The sequence below is a fragment of the Oxyura jamaicensis genome, chromosome Z (genome assembly GCF_011077185.1).
Source record: "Oxyura jamaicensis isolate SHBP4307 breed ruddy duck chromosome Z, BPBGC_Ojam_1.0, whole genome shotgun sequence".
Taxonomy (NCBI): Eukaryota; Metazoa; Chordata; class Aves; order Anseriformes; family Anatidae; genus Oxyura; species Oxyura jamaicensis.
This window is the reverse complement of record NC_048926.1, coordinates 52,095,161-52,118,687: the sequence shown is the minus strand read 5'-3', so window position 1 is coordinate 52,118,687 and position 23,527 is coordinate 52,095,161. Positions and strand designations below refer to the sequence as shown.

Here is a 23,527-nt window from a genome sequence, read left to right as displayed (position 1 = left end):
GGTCAAATGTGATAGTCTGAGAGAATTCACAGAACTGCATCAACAAGCTGAAGGCTTTTTTGTGTTCTAGTTTACTTAGTATTAGGATCTTGCACCATAATTGTACATCTCTGGGCAATTCCTTTCAGGTGTAGTAGCTCAATCAGAAGTATAGGGTTAACCTAAATACCTGTAGCAGGCTGCTTTCAGCATTGGCTATTGTGAACCCAACTGAGACGTGTTGCTGTGTTCCAAATGTGTAGGGTCTGTGGCTGGAAAAAAAAATCGCAGAGCCTACACTCAGGCCCCATATAAATACACAACTACATTAACTTGTTTCAGCCTTCTTTCAGTTCTAGTATCAATACTACTTAATGATGCTAAACTATATGTATAGAAATGTTTGAGACCTTACATGCTCAGCTGTGAGGCTGGTCTTCATTTGTCCATCATGGTAGCTAATATATACAATATCTAACAAAATAGGCATTTTTTACGTGGAGTGGGTGGGGAGGGGAAGAAATGCCTTCTCCTGGATAACTATCAGTGTTTACCAAATCTGTATTGATGCTAGATAAGTCAACCCAGAAAGTGAAGGTGAAATAAATCTTTGTAAAATTCAGCTGAAACTTACAGTGTGAGTGATGGCCAGACCTCAAAGCCATGGCAAGTGTCCTGTCACCTGCCGTATGTTATGTGACACTTGAAAAAATATCTGTGTTCGAACTGTTCTTAGTAGTTCTTAGATGACAAGATGTGTTTCTGTTTTGCAGAACTTCATGCAAGCTGTGGATCTTTAATTTGTAACCCTGAACTCTTTAGCTGTTCTGAAAGATCTTAGGAAACTTAATTCAGGGCAGCTCTTCCAGTACTCCTCCATATCTTCTAATGTATTTGTAAACACTGAAGGCAAGAGCTGGATTTGGGCCACACATTGAGGTTCTAATACAAATAATGCATACGTTGTTACAGCCTATTTGTAAATTAGAGGCGACGTGTCTAACTGGAAAAAGAATATACTTACAAACTAATAAAATATTTCTAGATATACACTGACTAGGTACAGCAGTCTCTGTGTAATATACTTTGCTGAAATAATCCTCATGCTAGTTGCAGGCAGGGTCAGTCACACCAAATCCAAGACCCAATTACTTTTCCCTTTCTGCATTTTAATTGGAGGAACAAAGACACAAAATACTCCACTGTCTTACACTGCCAGTTGTACCTTTTGGCAATATGTTTGTGCGCAAGTTGCTTTCTGAGTGTCAGCTTTGATTCATTTGCTTTGAAGAGTGACAATTCCTAAACTGAATGTTTTTCTTAGCACTTCAGTTTGAGTTGTCCTTTCTGACTTGTCAGAGCGATGTGTAAATATTTGTTAGCTCTTGAGAACTATGTAGAATGTAGCTTTGGATTAATTTTAAGTTATTTTACAGATCATCTCTAATGCTTTTTTCAATTGAGCATGCAAAGTTATTTGAATGTTTGTTGGAAGAAAATCTCTTTAAATCTGGGAGTCTGAGGCTTAAGTTACCAAAGTCCATTTCAGTGAACTCCTGATATCTAGGATTTTAAACTTTAATTACACCCAGATGAACTTGTAAATATGTCTTAGGCATATCATGCATAGTAATACTGCCTTAGCTAGTAGCTCGTTAAAGCTTCTGGACTACTAATAGGAATGCCAAGTGTAGCTGTAAGGGCAGCTCCAGCCCTGACTCCCTTTTATTGGCATACATTTTCTCTGGATCCTGCAATATGTTCAGGAGAAACTAGCATAAGACTAAAGTATTTTTTTTTTTCTGGTGTAGATTTTTGATGGCTGTGTTCACTGAATTAGCTTACCTGGTGTTGTGGTTTAACCCGGCTGGCAGCTAAACACCACACAGCTGTTCGCTCACCCTCCCCCCTCCCTCTCTGGAATGGGGGAAAGAAATGGGCAAGTTAAACCTGTGAGTTGAGATAAAGACAGTTTATTAGGATAGAAAATAATAATGATAATATGTACAAACAAGTGACGCACAATGCAATTGCTCACCACCCACTGACCGATGCCCAGCCCAACCCCGAGCAGCCGGCCCCCCACCCCGGCTAGCCACCCCTATATATTGCTTAGCATGACGTCAGATGGTATGGAATACCCCTTTGGCCAGTTTGGGTCAGCTGTCCTGGGTCTGTCCCCTCCCAGCTCTTGCTGCATCCCCAGCCTGCCCGCTGGCAGGACAGAGCAAGAAGCTGGAAAGTCCTTGGCTTAGTGTAAGCAGCAATGCTCTGCAGCAATTAAAACATCGGCATGTTATCAGCACTCTTCTCATCCTAATCCAAAACGTAGCACCCTACCAGCTACTAGGAGGGAAAATAACTGTCCTAACTGAAACCAGGACACCTGGTCAAAAGAGCATGAATGCCAAGTAGCACATGGGAGTGCAGTGGTTAGGTAGGATGTGATTTGACACTACTGTGCAGCCAACCTGAGATTGGCTGATAAGCCTTCTTGGCCAGTGGCCTGGAAACTAAATTTGAAGAAGCTAGTCAGGGACTGTCTTGCAGAGAATTTTTCATTGAATTCTGAATATCACACATTCCACAAGATGTAGAGGTTACAAAGAAGGCTTTGTAAGTAACAGTCTTGTCTACAGCTGCCATGTAGGAAAATCAGTAGTAGTTCGTATTATAACTTCTTGTTTTATATAAAACAAAGCTACCTCTTAAGCTAAATTATTTATAAACATTTGTTCTTTTTACTTCCCACTTTGGAAGTATAAAATTGGTTTTATAGCAGGGAAATCTATGTTTTTTTTAATACCCATGCCCCGCACAGTGTGTGTTTTGTATTTAATGGAAACATTTGGAAGTCCTTCACTTTTGTTTGACTTAAAGGCTAAGTAATATCTTGTTTTTGGAAGGGAAAGTAGATAAGATGAACTGTCTTAGTAGCAGTGTTAACTGTACAGACTCAACAGGCCAAGCTAAGCCATCACAACTTGTACAATAACATTCTGTTTTAGGTTTGCAAGTCCTCTTGGTGTGAGGGACTGGGATTTCATCTTTTCCAAATATCAGTTAAAGTTCATCTTTAAAATGTGCCATTGTTTCTGCATTTGCTTCAGTGGTATCATTTATATGCTGTGCAATACTACATTTTGTGTTTTGGAGTAATGGCATATAGAGAGAACCTTTTAGGAAGCACGGTCAGAGCAGTACAATAACTTTCAGAGGAAATGTATTAATCCTATTTTTTTCCTTGTGAATACATCTGAGATAAATTGGGTATGGCTAAATGCCACTAATAAGCATTCTGCAATTTAACTGAAAATAACAGTAGTTAAATTTTACCAACTTTCTCATGGAACTCTTTTAAAACGTGATGGGGAGTCATTTAATTGATTCAGAGAAATCTGAAGAGACAAAGTTACATAGAGGAAGTTTAGTAATTTGGAATTGGTTTGGCGTGGTTCTTGAGATTGATTTTGTTTCCTGGTGATACACTTTGTTGCAGTTCTAACCAATACTATTAACACGCTTTTTGGGAATTTTATGCAAATGGTAAACTCATCGTGATCTCAGATCTGAACAACAGAACTCTGAGACTGTTCTCAGTCTTCTTGCATGGCATTGCCTTTGAGACTTGCATGGAAATACTAACTACCTTCTCTCTCTTCTCCCTGATGTGCATCAAGGCTGCCGGACAGATCAAAGATAGGTACAGTACAAAGTCTACCCTTTTTTGTCTCTTTGAATTAGTTTTATCCTTGAAAATACATTTATTTTTAATGGAACATAGTCAGCTTAAATGAAATTCATTGTCTCTGCTTTCCTAAGTGTTCCTTATGATGTCTCAACTTAGGAAATAAAACTGAAACTTTTATTCTTCTCCTTCAGTGTTGTCCCTTGCTGGTTGTGGATCTTTCATAACTTAATAAAGAGATGTTTTTAATGCAGGGAAGCATAGCCCTGCAGCAGCAAAACTTCTGGTTCTTTTAATAAAAGAAATTGAATTATGTTTCAAGCTGACTCTGTCCCTTTATATTGTGATAATTTTTTTTTTGCACTTACATACTTTCGCTAGCTAACTTTGTTTTTGAATGTAGCTGTTAAAATACTTCTGCCATTTTCTGTCACTTAAGTTAATTATGCTCTGTAAATCTGGTTCAGAAAATTTCCTGTGCTGCGCATGACATTTTGAAAGACAACTCACAAGGTGCTACCAGCAAGTGTTATTCTTATTGACCAATTCAATTGAGCAAATTGGTTTGCTTTCAGTTTACAGACTTTCAAGGAAGAATCTGGTTGTGTAAAATCTCTGAAGTTTTATGAAAAATTAGTAATTGCTAGAGAAATTAATCTTCACATTTCCAAGGGTAAAGAATTGGAGTTGTTAACAAATCAGATGGATAGTGGCAGTGATAGGATTCTTATTACTTTTTATCTGTAGAAAGTGCCCTTTTATTCCTTCTGGTTTCTTGAAATGCTGTGTAATCTAGTGCTTTTGAACCAGGTGGGGCTGATTTTCTGTATAAGATTGGTGCCTAAACAGAAGTTAAAAATCTGTCTGAGGCTTACTAATTAGTGTTCTGTTACTGCTAATCAGCATTTTTATTCCTTAAGGAGAAATTTACTCTAACAGTCTGACTAAGCAGTGGCATCTATCTGCTACTAGACCATACTGAATTTCAAAAGATCAACTCTGTCTTATCAACTGCCTTGTCTGTTTTACTATGTTCGTTTCAGTGTCATAATTGGCTCATGTTTCCCAATACTATAATTCTTTTCATGCTTATCATTAATACACAGCTTCATATTTCCTTCTCTTTCTTCACTGCCTAAGACGTTTTTCATCCTTTAATACAACTGTAGTTAGCACACCATCTCTACTATATGCTAGTGAAGTACTTAGTAGCTCACAGAAAGTCGTATTCATTAGGTATTCTAAAGATGTAACAGATCTGTGAGTGTAGATTGGATATAAATTCTTGTAGTTGACTCTCTATTATGATGAGTATACTACTTTCTGATTAAGAGTCTTTTTAAAAGAGAAGACAGACCTGTGTGATGTCTCCAGTCAGTCAGTTATTCCAATTCTGCCGCATGTCCTAATGACTTCAGTGTTAAAGAACTAGAAAAGAGACTTGCTATCCTTTTGTTGAGAGTATCCAAAGAGTATCTGGAGTAAGGACTGAGCTAAGAAATGGAAATGGGAGTCTTCAGTGTCTCTTGTAAGGCTGATGAAATTCTTGCATGCTCTGAAGCTGTGGGTGTCTGCAACCTAAACATTTCTTCATCCCCAGTTAAGATCAGAGGTAGATACGAAATCACAATATCCAGGTTATTCACTGATACTTGTAAATGCCTTGTGAGCAATACTTAACAGTAGAAAATGCATTCTACTGTGGAAGTAGTAAGTGAATCTTGTCCATCAGAAGAGTTTTTGGACTTTTTAAGCTACAGGTTTAAGTTTCAAATAGCTAAGTGTATAAAACAAAATGTGATTCTGCAGTGCTTTAGATCTTTGAAATTCCTGATTTTTGTGTAAGGTGATCTGAGTTCTTAGCTTCAGCTCAGATTCTGGCACATTAAAACAGGTGATTGGCTTTTCTCTAGTCACTTTTAATATATTTTTGCCTAGTTACGCAATCATTGGGAGATCACACCATATTGTCTTTGAGACAAAACATCAGCAAGTGTTTGGGAATCTGTGCTAAGCACTGAGCAGTTATGAAAGACCAGGATATTTTGTAATAAATCAGAGAACAGTATTTTGACTAACAGTTTGAAATTAAAAATACAGATTGTCTGATTGTTGTTTTTGAAAGTAACTTCAGGTCTTAATGCAAAATACATTTTGCTAATTCTGCTTTCTTGACTTTAGAGTCACAATGGCTTCAGCATTTCGCATCTCTCTGAAACCAAGTGTCAGTGATAGTATGACTCATTTGATGGTGGACTTCTCCCTGGAACGGCATGCACTCCAGGCTCTAAAGTTTTTGCCAGGTAAAACAGTGCGCAGTGACTTCAATTTGTTACTAATTCATCAAGTAACTACATTAAAAAAAAAAACACAACACCTTGTGCACCCTGATAAGCAAATATTTTACTGGATGTTAAGCTGAATATCTTGAGGGTAAAAGAGTTTTCTAGTTTTATTGTGTTAATTTCTACATAATGCAGCATTTCAGAAAATCAGTCTCGGAGGTGAGAATGAATTTTCCAGGCATTGTTTTTTTTGTCAGTTCCTTTGTACTTCCTGAAACTTCCTCAAGTTTCTGAACACTACCTGGTAGCTTGATGCTTAGTGACACCCTGAAGTCCTAGTAATATGCAGTGGATTGTGTGTGGAACTGTAAGCTAATACATCACTTGATGTGAGTGGTGATACAGCTCAAAATATGGGATAGTGTTTGTCTTACTGGAGCAGTGAAACTTGGATGTTTTCTGTTGTGGTTTAACCCAGCAAATAGCTCAGCACCACACGGCTGTTTGCTTACTCCCCCACAGTGGGAAGGGGGAGAGACTCAAACAAAGGTAAAAAGTGCAGTAGCTTGTGGGTTGAGATAAGGACAGTTTAATAAGGAAGGGGGACAAAGCAACCCCTCCTCCCCCCTTTTACCTCTCTGCATGTAAAAACCAACACAACACAAGTGATGCTGTGGTGGTTTTACTGTGCCAGACAGCTGAACTCCACCAGAACCATTCTCTCACTCCCCCTTTGCAGAAGAGGAGGGGAAGAAGTAAAGAACAACTCATGCGTTCAGATAAGGATAATTTAATTAAAGGGAAAAATAATTATTAAAGAAAGATTATTAATTAAACAAATTAACCAAAGGAAAAAAGGGAAAGGGGAAAAGGGAGAGGGAAAGGGAATAACAAAACAAGTAAAGGCTGTGTGAAAGTGCAGAGGAAATAAATTACTTTCTACCTCCCACAAATGAGTGATGCATGACCGTGTTGTTGTAGCAGGGCCTCAACACACGTAGCCGGTGTTTGGGAGGAGGACAGACGTTTTCGCAACGAGAGCCCACCCCTTCCCTCTTCTTCCTTTTTCCACCTTTTATTGCTGAGTGTGACATCATATGGTATGGAATATCCCTTTGGGTGGTTTAGGTCAGCTGCCCTGCTGATGTTTCTTTCTCACTTTTTGCCCACCCCCTAGGAGGGTTAGAGAGAGTCCTGATGCTGTGCCAGCAGTTCTCAGCAGCAGACACAACACCGGTGTGATACCAGGGTTGTTCTAGCTACAAGTGCAGAGCGCAGCACTGTATGGGCTGCTGCAGGGAAAGGTAACATCCCAGCCAGACCCAGTACAGAAGCAAAAAGCAATAGCTCACCATAGCGATGGATGTGTGTGCAACCAGACCCTGAGCAACTGCCAACCCAACCCATCCCCCTAGCCAATTCTGCCATTTTTTTGTTGTTGTTTAGTGTGGTGCCACATAGTACAGAATGTTCTGGTTTCAGTTTGGGTTGACTGTCCTGGTTGTATCCCCTCCCAGCTCCCCGTGCACCCCCAGCTTATGCACAGGCAGGGCAGCATGAGAAGCCAGAAGTCCTTGGTTCTGTGTAAGCACTGCTCAGTAGCAACTAAAACATTGGTGCATTATCAACATTTTTCTCATCTTCAAAACACAGCACCACACCAGCTGATAAGAAGAAAATTAAACTCTATCCCAGCTGAAACTAGGATGTTATCACAATTTATGCATTTTTGTTACTGTTTTATACAAGTAAACTTAGATGCTATATTCCACTGTATGTTTAATGTATTTTACTCATTTTTCTTTCCTATTTAAACCACTTTGCCCTTGACTGATACCAAGAATATGTTGAAAACTTGTACTGCTGGCAGGGATGTAGGTTGCTTCATCTGTAAGTCACTAATCCAAATTTAAATTGTTTGGGCCTTTCATTTGTAAGCTGAAAACTTTAGCTGTCTGGATATCAATCTTTCTTTCTTCTACTGTAGTGCCAAACTATCCAATTACTCTGACACTGAATCCTGATAGCTCAACTGTTGCAGGCAATACTGCACTGAGCACTGATAGACTTTCAAACATCAGGAAATACTAATGACCTAGTGTGGGAAGGTGAAAACAATCTTGCTATTATGGTAATACAGGCTTTTGAACACTGCCAGAATTGTGCTGAAGACTTAATCACATTAAACACATGAAAGACTTTATCTGGTATCCTTCGCTATCCCAAAAATAATTGGACTAGGGGACTAAACTTGCTAGTATATGTTCCGTAATACCTGTCCTCACTTTAATTATTCTTTTTCATAAGAAAGTATTTGACTGATGTTTGCTCAAATTATTGTTGCATGACTGAAATTTGATGACACATGCACATTTCATTAACATTTGAGACTTGAATACCTCTGGTTTCAGTCTCTTCTGTGCAGCTTAATTGTTTGCAAGCATTTTAAGCTTATACCAGTTTGAAAGTAGTTCCTGCTTGGCTTAACCTACCGGAGTGTAAGGGAAAAGAGACATGTTTTAGCAATTGTATTTTAAAATATTTAAACACATCGTCATGGAAAGGTATGAAGTAACATGCATAAAGCAAACTACACTTGGTTCTGAGAGTTGCTATAGCTAGGTGTTTTTATGTAGACAGTAAAATTGCCTATCTCTAAATGTGACTCAACTGTAATTAATGTGATGCTAATTGTCATCAGCTGTCATGGCAAATAGTTGCTAACACTCTTTTCAAGAAACAGTAATTTCAACTGTGCAAAGACAATCTGTATGTACTTAGGACTTGGTTACTGAGATGTAACTATACAGAGAAATGCAAAGCAAGGGTTTGAACATTATGAAAAGTGGTGGTTTTTGACAAAATCTATAGGTCTTCAAGTCCCAGAGATGCTTCAGTACTGTACATTTTTTTTTCTTAATTGTGCCTGCTTGATGTATTGCCTTGCAGGCCGCTGTATCCCTTTGAAGCTTTCTGTGAATGAAGAAACAAAAGCTTTTTGCAGACCCTTTTTCCAAAAACTGCAAACAAGAAAACATATTGTTTCTGTGTCCTCCAGCAAAAATGTTCCTTGGACTTGGACACTAAGGATTTTGTAAATACCTTATTTGGAAAAACTTACTCCAGTGACTGAAGTGCTCCTTGATTTAATGAAAATGAAATTTCTGTTGTTTATAAACAAAACTACAGTATTTCCGTTAGTGAATCATTGGAATTCTCTCCCCTTCTTTCAAGACAAAGGTTGAAGAGGAAAAAAAGCTAGGTAACTGATAACTGGCTAGTGGAAACTATTATCCTGTTAATTGTCTGTAGTGGTGGAAGCAATCCGAGTGATACTGTTGCAGGGATGCAGCTGTTCTTGTCTTTGAAAGACTGAAGCGAAACAAAGTTTTGTAGTGTTAACCTAAAGGTACATTCATAACTGCAGGCTCATGATTCCTCCTTGCTCTAGCATGTACTTGTTACTGCTTCCAGGAGAGAATCAGCCCAACTTACTAACAAAACATGAATGTGGAAATTAAGGTGCAAATGTTAATTGTAGAGTTGGTAACGTTTTTCTTGTTTTGTAAGATGTGTATTAAGTGAAAATGATATGCCTAGACTTTTATTGTGCTTTGATAATGGAATCCATTCACTAAAAAGAATGAGTGTTGGTGGGCTAAGGACAGTTTCTGAGCTCTTAATAAATGTAAGGAGACCATAGTATATTAAGTCTATTCTCTTTGAGTTGTTTTGTATGTTTGTCTTTCTGCAGTCCCTAAAGCTCCAGAGATAGATACAGCAGCATGTCTGGTTGCTGATAACTGTATAACAATATCATGGAGAATGCCTGAAGAAGACAGCAGAGTTGATCACTTTGTTCTAGAGTATAGAAAAACCAACTATGATGGGTTTGCTCGAGCTAAGGATGAACAGCCTTGGGAAGTGATAGACTATATTAAAGATACTGAATATACATTATCAGGTAAAGGTTGTTTATATACTTGAAAAAATACTTTAAAAAAGAATCACACAATATTGATAAAACATATGCTTGGAAGTTTTGCAGAATATCAATTTTTCTGTAACTAATGAAGCTTTGTTCCATACTGGTCTTGGGTGTTTTGTACAATAACTTGGGTGTTTTGTACAATAACTTCTCTGCCTCATATTTGGAGTTTTATGTTTTGTAAAAATGCACTCAGTAACTGAAGTTCATGGTGATATGTTTAAGCTTGCTTTTTTGCAAATTGAAATAAATGGAAGACAGCTATATGGAGTGTCTTAGTCTGGTAAAGTTGTCATTGTTTAATTCAGTTTTCTAAACATCCACTTTTTTAGGTCTGAAATTTGATAGAAAATACTTGAATGTTAGAGTACAAGCTTGCAACAAAGCTGTGGCAGGGGAATACTCAGATCCTGTGACTCTGGAAACCAAAGGTAAAATCTGAAAGATTTAACCGTGAGTGCAGCAAAAACTTCGCACATACCATCCTGCCTTCATATATGAACTTGTAATTTAAGTCACTTCTCAGCAGTGCTTGTATAGAAAAAATGTCCTAAGCAAAAAGGAAAACAATTCCTATAAAAGATTAAAAAGCATATTGGCAGAAAGCAGGTCTTTCAGCATTCAGATACTAAAAATATGTTAGCTTGTTGGAGCTTAACATTAATTGCTTTGAACTGTGGATTGACACTATCATGTCCCATTACATCATGCCAATGTGTTAACGAGAGATGAAGAACATTGTGGCTGAGCATCAGTAGGACCCTTAGGGCATCTGTGCAGTTGATGTAGTTTTCTGTTGGTACATAGTATGTGACAGGTAACACTTTTCTGTATATGGAAGGTACTAAAAAGTATATTTTGACTTTGTAGCAGTAGATTCTAATTATGGTCAATGTTGAAAAAAACAAACAGCTGCAAATTGCTAAAGTTACATCACTGTGTAAGAAATCAGTTGATCTGAGGCTGGGGGCATCCTGGCATTGTTTTGTAAATAAACTAGACAAATTTCTTGGAAGTGATGCTTTGTAACAGAGCACAAGTCTTAACTGTTATGGTGAAAATAATTATCTTGATGCTTCAACTATACTAAAGTCTTCAGTGTAAAGGGCAAAACGGCTGATACAACTGTGGCATGTATGCTTTACTCCAGCACTTGACATAAGTGTTGCTTATGCTTATCTAGGCTTGGAACTTTCCTGAAGTAAAGCCAGTGTATGGTGCTCATATGTATAGAATCTGATATATTTATTAGCTACTTAAATTCTTTATTCCAGTACCAGAAATATTATTCTGATTTTGATTTTTGCAGATATCAAGCTGCCAATATAATTTTTAGTGCAACTGTCCACCCTAACAGTGCATCTAGTTCACTTTCTTTTAATAATCAGACCACAGAAACTCAGCATTCTCATCAACATGCTTACCTAATTTTTTTTAAAAAACTTGTGTACTGTTGAGCTCCAAACTCATAAAATCTCAAGTATACTTTGTTTTAACATTAAACTATAATATCTGATGCTATTAGGACCCTCACAAAACAGTCTATAAATGTGCATCTTTCAAGGACTTAGCACATTGTATTAATTTTGCTTTCTTGGATGAAGAATTCGGCTGCAGCAAATACCAGGTCACTTCTAGTTTCATGCATCCTCTACTGTTTTGATATCTGGAATGAACTTCACAGTTCAACTCTGCTTATGTTTTACCCTGTCAGTTTAGTATTCTGCAGGTTTGCAGTCCTCGTTAATTGTAAACATATTGTTGAAGAATCAGTGCTGTACAGTGTAGAAAATGAGTATGGCTTTTTAAATCATTCATGATTATGAGAACCATGGAAGTAGGCTGTAACTGGAGAAAACGATTATTAACAAGGTGATGTTCCTTTTAAGTCAAATAGTACTTTGCTACAATTTTACTACTACTTCCATTATTTTCTTTGAATAGCCACCACTGGGAGAGAACATTGCACCACTTCACCATTTCACATTTTGTCTTGACCAGCATTTGTGTTCAATTTGGACAATACTTCATCTCATCTGAACTTGAAAGTTGAAGATACCTATGTTGAATGGGAACCTACTGGAGGCAAAGGTCAAGAAAAAGTAAAAGGGAAAGAAAACAAAGGCAGGTAAGAACTCTGGTTTGTAAAGGTTTACACTGTCTGGGATGCCTCATGTGGCAATTAAAGGGTGAGGACAGGGAGAAATTAAAGCACTTGATGGTAGGACTGTGGGACACCAGATTGTACTCAGAAGTCTTTGGAAGGAATATTTATTTCCCTGCCCTTGTAACAGACATAGAGGCTATTTATGGAATCAATTATAAAAGTGTCTTAAACATTAAGTTGGATTTAAGTCTTCATACCTTAGCAAATGTATTTTATCAGTCAAGGTACTAAAATACCTTGTAGATAGGTAATTGTCAGGATGTAACTGATATTCAGCCGTGAAAGACTATGCTCAGTAGTTTTGCAGGTCAGTAATGGTGCATGGACAGCATTTTTACCGTGAAAAATAAGGAGAGAACTGGCTACTATGTCTTTTTGCAAAAGTTCAAGTTAAGAATAAAATTGGTTTAATTTATCTCATAACCTTCATAACCTTCATTGGTGAGGAAAAGATACCACTAAAACCAGGTAGTAAAAGATAATGATAATAGAACTTAGCTCTTGTAAAAGTGGTGGTATTAAAGAGATCTACCAACAATTTTCATCTAGGAAAAGTACATAAGTAACTTCAGCAGAATTCTTAGTAGATTATTTGTTGAGCTTTATACACTTACATGTTTACTACTTGGAATCTCTCAATAATGGTGGTTGGAAGAACCTCACTGGCTTGATTTACTGTGGATATTATCCAGCTAAGATTTGAATATTTCCAAGGATGAAGAAAGGTACTTCCCTGGGCCCGTATTTCAGACCACCTTAATGGGAAGGCAGGAATACCATGATATCTGACTGGAAATTCCTGTGTTTCAACTAGTACCAGCTGCCTCTCAACCTGTCAGAGGGCACCTCTGAGAAGAGCCTAGCTTGGTCATCTTTGTGTAGCTTCCTGTTGCAATGTTAAAGATGGCACTAAATTTCCTAATCTTGTCTTAATGCTGAGCAAACCCAGTAGTCTTTAGGTCTTCCTCTGCTCCAATCCCATAATTGTTTTGTTTAGTTTTGTTTTTATTTTTGGCGCACCACTGTACTTGTTCCAGTAAGTCAGTGTCTGTACAGTCCTGAGCAGCCCAGAACTGGACTCAAGACTCAAGCAGCCCTACAGCTGCCTTATCAAGAGGAACGATCTCTTGCTGTGGCCTCCTGGTTGTTATGCTGATACAGCCCAGGATGTGGTTGGCCACACATGCCACAAGGGCACGCTGCAGACTATTATTGTTGTCCACCAAGACTTCCACTTGCTTTTCTGCAGATCTGTTCTTTCCTCAGTAGTCCCACAGCCTGTCCTGTTGTGTGGGGCTCTTCCATCTGGAGAACCCCATCCACATCTGTGAGCCTGGTAGTCAGCTGGCTATCTCCACAGTTTTTGGCACACTTACCAGTCCATGTCTCACAACTGCAGATGTGGAGAGCGTGTGAGAGTGTCCAAGGTGTGAACAGTGTCCATTGCTCTTCCCTTGTCCACAGAGCTGGTTACTTCTTCCTCAAAGACAGATAGTTGATTTTCAGCTGGCATATCTCAAGTATAAAGAGCACTGCTTGAGAATAATACATGAACAAATACCTTCCCTACAGACATATACTGCCAGAAGCATGGTAGAGTGACTTTTAGTACCATCTATGGGGATAATTTACTGTAGTAATACACAGTTCTTTAATGACTACTTATTTCTTTCTGACAGTGGTCAGTATCCTGTGCTGAAGAGCAATAAAAGGTGATAATATACCTCTTAGGATCTGGTATCTTGTTTTGCTGGAAATCTTTGCTAAATCCCTTTGCTTGATGTAGTGAGAGAAATAAATCTAATAGCCTCTATCAGTAACAGTATACATATGTTTTTTTAAAATTCTTCAGAATTTTAATTTGGATTCCTAAAGATTATCAATGTATTTTTCCAATGACTGGAAAACAGTCTTCTTGAAAAGATGCATCCTGGTATGCAGGAAGCCAGATTTTCAGTGGAAGAGCATTATGCATTCTAGAGTTGGCACAGAGATTCCTGTTATTTAAAGATGTATTGATGCTTAACATTTGGGCATATGATGGCGTACTAGATTTTTTTTTTCTTTCATGTGATTCATTTTTCCTCATGTAGAAATTAAAAAGTTATTTTTTTTATTCTTGAATCCAACTACCTGTTGCTTCTGAACTTGTGGGATAGCTGCTTTTAGCCATCAGAGGAAGAGAAATGTGTTTTTACACTTTTCCAAGAGGATGGAATTTAGCCTGATGGCACGTGTAAAAAGCTTCGTGGCAAGTGAAACCTTTGGAAGAAGTCAAACCTTGTGTGGAAGAAATACATCAGTTACTCCACTAGCTAAGAAAATTGTGGGGAGTTAGAAACTGGGCACCAAACTGACTTAGTGCTAAAAAAAATCCTGCCTTTCCTTTTTGGAATGGAGAGTGGAACCCCACCTAAAATTAAGGGGGAAAAAAAAAACAACAACTTTTTTTGTCTTTCATGCCAAATACTAATTGTCATTGTCTGAACTGGTAAAGGCTGTTAGATTTCAGTTGAGAAAGCTCATGTAGTGGCCGCTTAAAGAAGATTTGAAAGAAATTATACTGAAGACCTTTTAACGTCTTCCTATCTTTGACAAAATTTTAGCAGAGCACCTGCTTTTATTCTTAGTTTTTTTCTCTAAGTGGCCAGATATGCTTTCTGCATAATTCAGGTATACCTAACCTAATAGAAGAATTTCAGCAACTTTTTTTGGAAGTCTGCTGGAAGTGTGAATGGTTTCTGTCCTTAAAGCAGGATGGAATCTGCAGTGAGTGATGGTTCCTCCTGAAATAACACTTTAATTCTTGGCTTTGCTGTGTTTTTGTTTTGTTCTCATGCTACTGCTCGTTCCTCTTTCCTTTGGTAAGTAATCTACAGCTTCTTCCATGCTAACAGAACTGAAAAGCATTTGATGTAGTCTGCACTGTTGCATGGTATACACTTATCCTATTCACATACTTCTTGCAAGCAATTTAGAAGCTTAGCTGGTTTTTGATCAGTAGTGGCTAATTTGCATGCTAAATCATGATGCCAATGTAGACAATCTTTTCTTCATCAGTTTGAGAGCAGTGACTTTTTGAAGGCTTCTGTAACTGGATTAAAACAAATTTAGTTATGAATATGAGCAAGACATTCTAGCACACTCATAAATGACAATTTAATAACTCTCAGCTTTTGATTGTCCCATGACTTTATTTTAATGATGGTATTAGGCAAAACAGGCATTTTCTGACCCTCTATGAAATGGCATTGGAGAACAATCCCAGAAAGCCTGAAGTCATTGTTGAATGAATCAGAGTGGTAGCAAGCAAAATTTCACTATGCTAGTCCTCGATACTTAAATATAATTAGCTTTGCAAAGTTGTAACTGAAGTGAAAGTTGGAAGGAAAACATCCTTTTTTGTATGTAGGGTAATGTATGCTAGACTCTGGGGATTGGAGATTTCAAAATTACTTCTGACATATATTTCAGAGAGATACTTGCTTTTCATACTGTTTAAATTTTGTTAATGAAATTAAACTGTAAACTACATAGCTGTTTCCAAGAAGCTAAATTTTTTTTTGCTACTAATCGCCTTTAAAATAATAACCAGACATGGATTCCCTGGCTACCAAGGTTTAATATTCACTGTAATTTGCAAATAGCCTTAATTTTATTTAATGATTAAATTGCTAGAATTATTTTTGAGGGCATAACTAAGGTAAAATAAAATGTTTGAAAACCTCATTAGGAAACCTCATTAGGTTAAAATTATTCTTTTATGCAACTGATTGCTCATTAGCATATTCTCCAGAGCGAAGTGTTTCTTCATTTATTTTGCTATTACTTCCTGAGAATGGTTTAGAAAAGTATGATTAGAAAATGCAAGCCTTTCTTGATTGGGATTAGACTATTAAATTTTGTAATGACTCTTACGGAGTTGCTGTGTGCTTCTCAGCACAATGTGCTGTGACAATTTTATTTCCTGTATTCTTTGACTTACTGTAACCGATAAAGTCCCCAACCTTCAGTATACTTTTTTACTTTTTTTTTTGAGGAGAGTTGTGGTGCGTTAAAGTTTGGAAGTATCACCTCATCTCGTATAATAAATTGTTTAGATTTGACACTCCTGGCTTTTGTATGTACTTCAGTGTGTAGATTTTGAAATAACAATCATCATTTTATCCCTTTTGTAGCTCTTCACTGGGTTGCACTTTCCTGTGATTTCTTTAGTAGTTTATGCAACCTATGCATGTACTGAAAAACCTACTTAAAATAAAACTGATGATATTTTCTCCATTCATTGATATTTAAAGTCCAGTGAAAATTAGGCATATTTGCATTAAATATCAGTATATTCTTATCTGTTGTAGCTGATTTACAAGGTTTATTAGAAATCTTCTGCAGGAAAACAGAACCCTGAACTAATGTTCTGCGTGTTAGAGGTGTAATACTTTATGTAGAAGGTCATTTAAACATGGGCCACGTCTGCTCTTTTTCTCCTATTTCCTTTCTCAACCGCCTCTGAACTTACGTCTTGCACTTTTTTCTGCCCATCATCTTTTCCCTCTCAATTCTTGTGCATGCATACTAACTCAATGCTAGAGGTTGTAAGCATTGCTAGTGGCTGAACCAGTTATGACATTTCCATAGCTTGTGTATGTTTACTGCAACCTTTTGCTTGGGAAAACTTGTTTTAGCATGCATTTCTGTTGTAGTGTGCAAATCTTCAATGGTTCCTTTATTCTTAGAAGTGGTGCACCATCTCCAAAGAGGACTTCCATTGGCACAAGGCCCACAGCGAAGGGCAGCAGAGATCGTTTTACTGGTGAATCATATACCGTGTTAGGTAAGGTGAACTTTTCACTTCCATAAGAAGGTCAGGTTATGAAAGAATCAGATAAAAAAAAATTGAGTTGTTTCAAGGCAGTATACTTGATGCTGTCCCCCGCAGAGATAACCTTGACTATTTAACACACAAAATTGGGTGCTACAGCTAATGAGTTCAACTCTTTTGAAATTCTCTATTACAAAGTTCAATAGTGACTGACACTCACAGCTATTAAATGTGAATTGATCCTAAATGCATATTGTCTCAGTGAATGTAAGTAAAAGCTATTTCCTTGTTCTATTTTATAATTGTATTCTTCTATCTACTCATATATTCATATTTTTGTATGTTAAGATTTTTCTATTTATTGTCTTTTCTAAACTAAAATGGAGCAGATACCACTGATGCTTATAAGGAAGCAAATGTTGTAAGGTACACTTAATTATAGCAACTAAATACATTTTTTTGGTAGGAGACACTACTATTGAAAGTGGACAGCATTACTGGGAGGTGAGAGCACAGAAGGACTGCAAATCCTACAGTGTAGGAGTGACGTACAAAAACCTGGGGAAATTTGATCAGCTGGGAAAGACTAACTCAAGCTGGTGTATCCACATCAACAACTGGCTACAAAGCACCTTTTCCGCAAAACATAATAATAAAAGCAAGACCCTAGACATACCTATTCCAGACAGAATAGGAGTATACTGCAACTTCGATGGAGGTAAGTTACAGTTTAATGAACTGAGATAAAAACTTACTTGACTGCTGTGTCAAGTTGAAGCAATACAAGGCTAAAAGTACATTAGAGTTACTTCCAGACTGACGCAGTTTCTTATGACAGTAAGGGATAGGGTTGTTCATGTAATATTGCTTGTAACATCAAATGACCACAGTTCATCTCTGTGACAGAGCAGCTGAGAAATTTTTTAGTCATGTGGAATGGATTTAATGTGTTCCAGGGACCTTTCTGTGGAAAAGTATCAATTTTACAAAAAGTTAGGTAGCGACAGCATCTAAACATGTATTTTAACTTGCTTTCTGCCTCTTTCAGGTCAGCTCATGTTTTATAATGCAAACTCAAAGGAACTCCTTTATGCCTTCAGAACAAAGTTCACCCAACCATTATTACCAGGGTTCATGGTCAGTATCAAAACAAAATTCTATTTCTAGCACTGAATTCACTTTGTTGAAGACTAGTAATTGTGTTTTACAGGAGGAAACTTGGAGCATTGTTTTTGGCCAATACTTTTTAAAAATGTTTGACCATTTCCATTTTTTTATTTCAATTGGTACTTCAGCAGGGAGAACTCTTCATCTAGGTGTCTCAGCTATGTCAATAAAAGTCATTAAATCTTTGTAAATTCATTGTGTGTTCTGATAGCTGATAAGCCTGCTACAACAATTGATCCAAACTGATGCAGACAGAGGCCCAAAGTATTATGAGCTGCCAGTGCAGATGTCACGAGACAGAACTAGACTAGATGCTTTCCTCAAATAAAAGATTGTAGCTTTCAAATCTTGAAAGGCAGTAGGATTTTCATTTCACTGGTCTGCATACCTTTTTCCTGTCTCTAAGCTCATCAATCAAAACCTGTTATAATTCCGTAGAATCAAACCTTGCAAAAGTGCATGAGAAGAGGATTAGTTCCTGCATATTTGTTTTTCACTTAAGGGTCTAAGTAATTTGTTTAGGTAGCCGATGTTGGAGGCCTTACTGGCATTATCAGATGCAAAACAAGTGCATCATGTTTTGGGAGCAGGATACAGGCCTGGGAAACCTTAGGCATCGGGAGGAGTCTGACATAGTTCATACTAAAAACTCAGTTGCCTAGACACTCTCACCTCCTGTAATTCAGACCATAGAAAATGCAACATTTTAGTTTTAAACTGTAATTAGGCCAATTAATAAAGATACTCTTCTCTTTTTGGCATGGAAGAAGAATGGAAAAGAAATAATGTGCCCAGGCAGCCTTATTTCTGGTCATACCTCATTGTCAGTCACAACTCTACAAACTGAATGTACTTTGCTAAGGCCAACTTAAATTTGTTCCTAAGGCATGCAGGGAAACTTTTGCCTACCCATCTCAGCCTATTAGTCTGTATCTCATACAGAGTTTAACAGTTAGTGGCAGCAGTTTCTTACAGACATTACTTGTGTTAGCTTGAATAGTTTGTGTAGCTTGTCTTTTTTATTAGCTGTCCTATTCAAATTTATTTGTGAACATGAGCATGTGTTCTTTAATGTCACTTGGTTGTAGAATAGATGTGCCTTGCAACTGTGGCCCTGAAGCTTCTCAAACCGTTATTTTTTTACTGTGTTTACGCTGATGTCATTCTGTCATATACTGAAACAAAATACTGCTTTCAAACACTGGAGAACAGAGTTTTGCTTTTAATTGTCATTTTAAGTACTTGCTGCTACTATATTAGTCTTTAAAGAAGTTTTCCTATTAGAAACAAGTCTTGCACTATTATGTTTTAGATTTCGTTGTAAACTTAGTCTGAAAGCACAGCATGTGTATTTAGCACTTTATGGTCTTATTCAAAATTGGCTTCTGCGTGATTGGAATGTTTGAGTGCTGTGACTGGGGGAAGACATCCAGCTGTGGGATATGTTTCCTGACAGATCTATTATGGGAGGGGAAATGAGAAATGCTGTAGATGCTTCATCATGTTTGCATTAATTGATTTTTTTTTTTTCTTTTTCTCCCTTCCCTTAGATTTGGTGTGGTGGTCTTTCGGTCAGTACCGGTTTGCAGGTGCCAAGTGCAGTGAAAACACTCCAGAAAAGTGAAAATGGATTGAATTCTTCAACTTGCAGTCTAAACAGTGTTGCCCAGTAATGTCTATTGAACGCTCCCATTGCTGAATATTCTGTGCAGCTGCTATCCACGGAAGCTTGGAGCATTGTACTAATATGGGTTTGTTCCCAACCGTTGTTTTAAGGCCTGGTAGTGCAAAGGTTTGTGAATCCATAGAGGCAGACAAAAAACTAAACTATTTATTTGAAAAATAAGTGGGGAAATTAAGAGCTGTAGCTATGTACTTTTCTAATACTGTATGTAAGCATTTTGTTATGGACTTGAATTTTAATTTTTATTATGAATGTTATTTTTCTATGAAGAATGTAACAAATACTATTTTCTTAGCTCTCCTAGCAAGAATTATTTGGCTATAGATTGCATTACTACTGGGCTTCCCATTCAAACATGAGATAAACATGCATTTCAAAAGAATATCAATTCATGGAGACTAGCTATGAAGGAGCACTGAGACCAATCTGTGCTTCTTTCTGAGTTGATCCTACTATTTCCCATGAGTAACTAGTTTTAAATATCTATTTAGAATTTGAGTTCAGCTCCTGTTTATCACAAATTACAGAAAATGGAGAAATGCGGAGACAAGCATTTGTCTGGCCACCATTAAGACTCATTATGGGTAGTCAGCCATTGAACTAGTCAGGCTTTCAGGTAAGAGGCTGAGAACCAAAAATCCAGACTTTTTAAAATGCACAGCATGGTACTGCTCTCAGAAGTACTATATTTTGGGTCCACCCTCAGTTTTCCAGTTCTGTGGCTTTATTCTAATTGGATTCTGATAACTGGCAGTTCACGTTGATCAAAGTACTCATTGGATACAAATGACAAGTTGAACAGCCAGTTCTCATCTGCAGGTAGCAAAGCTGCAGTGCAGCCAAGTATGGGACCAAGGGTGCAAAAGCTTCAGATCAAATACAAAGAGAAGGGGGAGCTATTGCTGTAAAGTGTCTTTCAGCTCTTTCTCTGCCCAGATTTGAGGCTTGACTAAGACTTCTCAAACATAGTGTCAGTATTAAAGCTGACCTTGAACGGAGGCAGCACTGAATTCCTGGTGACAAAGAACCCTGGATGCATTTTTGGTACCTGTTTTGACAAGCTTAGCAGTGATTCCTGAAACTTTCTGGATAACTGGAGAAGACCAAACATTGCATTACTTCTGCATGGAGCAGAAATGTGGCAAATACATTTAGCATCCCATTCTTAATTCCCTAGGTTATACCATGTGTCATTTGTATGTGGGTCTGAGTCTGGCTTTTGGAAGATCATATCCTAAAGAAATCCTGTATTCTAAAGAATCTTTGTAAGGCCTCAAACTTAATCCCTCCTTCCTTGTTTAAGGGCAAGGGAAAAGTGAGCAAATGCTTTGCAAACTAATGTTTAATCTGCCTTTGGATCTGGAGTTACATTTGTTCTTTCACAAAACAAGTGAAATGGTGGGCCTAGGTGTTTTTTTGTCTCAGTTCTTACTTGGAATATTAATAATAATAGTCAAATGATTTATATTAGTGGGAGAGCTAAAAATAATAATAAAAAAAAAAGCATGTTATATTCTTTGTGGAAAGTGTTACCTTTTAAATAAGAACTATTTGTGTATTACTGACTGTTAAAACCTGCTTGCTTCCCTCTGATCAAGTCCAGGAGCCTGTAAGTAATTTTCTGATACATATATGTGAATCAACTCTTTCCTAACTGGAGATTATTTTTTTTTTTCATAGAAATCATGAAGTTGGCAAGAAGTTTGAGCCCTTAATGTTCACTTCATACCTGAAACTTTTTCACAATGCAAGTGTTAAGAGATGTTCAGTTAGCTGTAATCTCTTTTGCAGAGGAAAGTGTAAACCAGTTCCCAGTTTACCTGTAGCCTCCTTGAACAGTCGAGTGTTTCAGGTTTTGAAGCATGTAGACAATGCAATGTGACATAATCCTAAAATGGACAACATCTGAATCTATCACGTAGTATCCTCAGTTGTTACTATCCAAATCTTAAGTATTTCTTCCTCATTCCTTTCTTTTTTACTGCAATAAACACCTGACTAGGGGCTCAACTGCAATAAATGCATCATGATGTGAGGGAGTAAGACTCGCTCTCCTGGACCCTAGTGGTGTTGAGAGAGAAGGAGAGGAGGGTTATGATACATGCTTCTTATTTTGAGACTTGTTCTGTTGAGTGACTTTAGTAAACAGGCATCTAAATAGCTTAGTGCTTGTTCATGCCACCCAGTCATCTCCTTGGTTTTGGATGTCCATTTACAGTTCCTATTTAAATTTCCCTTCTGGAAAGAAAGCAAATGTTTGTAATACGGTTAATTCTCATTACACACTTTTCCCTGAGTTAATCTCCAGTGGTACGTAAGAGCATTTAAATTAAGAAGTTGTTTTAGCAAGATGTACCGAAATCTACAAGGTGAACTTGATTATACACAAAGTGTAAAAATGCATTTTTTCTCTCATATTTAGTTTGAAGGAATCTTGAAGTGTTTCACACTGTGATAGTGACTTGCAAGGTTTAGTTTGACTGATGTCCTAAATGAACTTAACATGTGACTTTTTACCCTAAGAAGACGAATTTGTTATAAAATAGTTTGCACAGATACCAAATTCTTGCTGCTAACAGGTAGTTCCATTGTTTTCTTAGTAAATGGGGATATAAAGAATTGCCTTAAGCACTTTTAGATTTTTTTAGACTCTTCTTTGAGCTGGTGTCTGTCTTGATTGAGTACCAATATATTAGTGATACAGTTGGTGCACTGTGTTTGTACAAAGCGAATAAAAAAAAATAAGTGTTTGTTAAGAATTTTCTCTGCGGCTCAAGGGGGATGTGTGCAGCCTGTGAAGTTACTTTTTCCAGGAGGTATCTTCAGGGGTTGGTTGTTCTTTGGCAATGGATTTGACCTGCTGAAGGTTTGCAGTTCTGCCTGACAGTTGAAACATGGGATTAGAAATGAGAGAGTGACTGATTAAGAATAAATATGTAGGCAATGCTCATTGCTGAATATGTGCTACACTTGTGGTGTACTGCGCCTGTGCTGCGCTTAGGCCTCCAGATGAGCGCCTGAGGCCCCAAGAACCAGATCAAACCAAGCTTATGGTTCGGGCTGTGACCAAGGGCTCAGAGAGCATGCGCAAGGAGACGAGGTGAAAAGTTCACCTCTGATGAAGACGTCTTACTTCATCCCAACGACCAACCGCACGACCACCAGAGAGTACTACGCAAGCGCAGAAGGACGGATAAGATAATTAGCGTACGACGCGGGGCTAGGTGGAGCTAGGAAACGAACATGCATAGATGTGTTGTGAAACTTAATGCATATGTGATATTTTAGGGGATAAAAGAGAATGCAAGCAAGCGAATTGCACGCGCGACTTTGGTGGGACTACCCCCCGTGCTGCCCAGCGCTGAATAAACATACCTACTTTACAATCTTACTGATTGTGGAGTCTGTTTTTCGCGACTCATTTGGCGAGCCAGGCAGGAGACACTCTGCTCGGCTGTGGCATCGACTGCGGAGTGGATGCCCCTAGGTGCACGCCGAGTATTTTCCTCGGAGGGGACTCCACTCCCAGCCGCTCGGCACAGGAGCAGACAAGGACCTCCTGAAGCAGCGGACAAATGGTATGTTTTACAGCGAAGGAAGGGCTTGTAAGTCGTACACGTGGCCGGGGCAGCTGGTAAATCACGCAGAGGCATCTGGCGTGCAGCGTAGTCCCCGTAAGGGAGCAGGGTACCCTACAGCCTGACCGATAGAGTGGTCAGAGGGGGACTTGGTGACCGATAGAGTGGCTGC

General features: G+C 38.0%; 1 protein-coding gene across 4 annotated transcripts in view; it reads left to right on the top strand.

Annotated features, from left to right (window-relative positions):
- Positions 1-22,527, top strand: part of FSD1L (fibronectin type III and SPRY domain containing 1 like) — a 32,304-nt gene extending 9,777 nt beyond the window's left edge. Inside the window, exons 5-14 of one of the 4 annotated variants that reach the window (XM_035310199.1) lie at positions 3,660-3,682; positions 5,849-5,970; positions 9,707-9,916; positions 10,273-10,371; positions 11,942-12,068; positions 13,787-13,819; positions 16,844-16,938; positions 17,393-17,644; positions 17,975-18,063; positions 19,644-22,527. In XM_035310199.1, coding sequence (XP_035166090.1) covers positions 3,660-3,682; positions 5,849-5,970; positions 9,707-9,916; positions 10,273-10,371; positions 11,942-12,068; positions 13,787-13,819; positions 16,844-16,938; positions 17,393-17,644; positions 17,975-18,063; positions 19,644-19,766 — 1,173 coding nt within the window. In that variant the 3' untranslated portion in view covers positions 19,767-22,527. Of the gene's footprint in view, positions 1-3,659; positions 3,683-5,848; positions 5,971-9,706; positions 9,917-10,272; positions 10,372-11,941; positions 12,069-13,786; positions 13,820-16,840; positions 16,939-17,392; positions 17,645-17,974; positions 18,064-19,643 lie in introns of all 4 variants that reach the window. The other 3 variants (XM_035310197.1, XM_035310201.1, XM_035310200.1) reach the window with 3 other exon arrangements.
- The last annotated feature ends 1,000 nt before the right edge of the window (positions 22,528-23,527 follow it).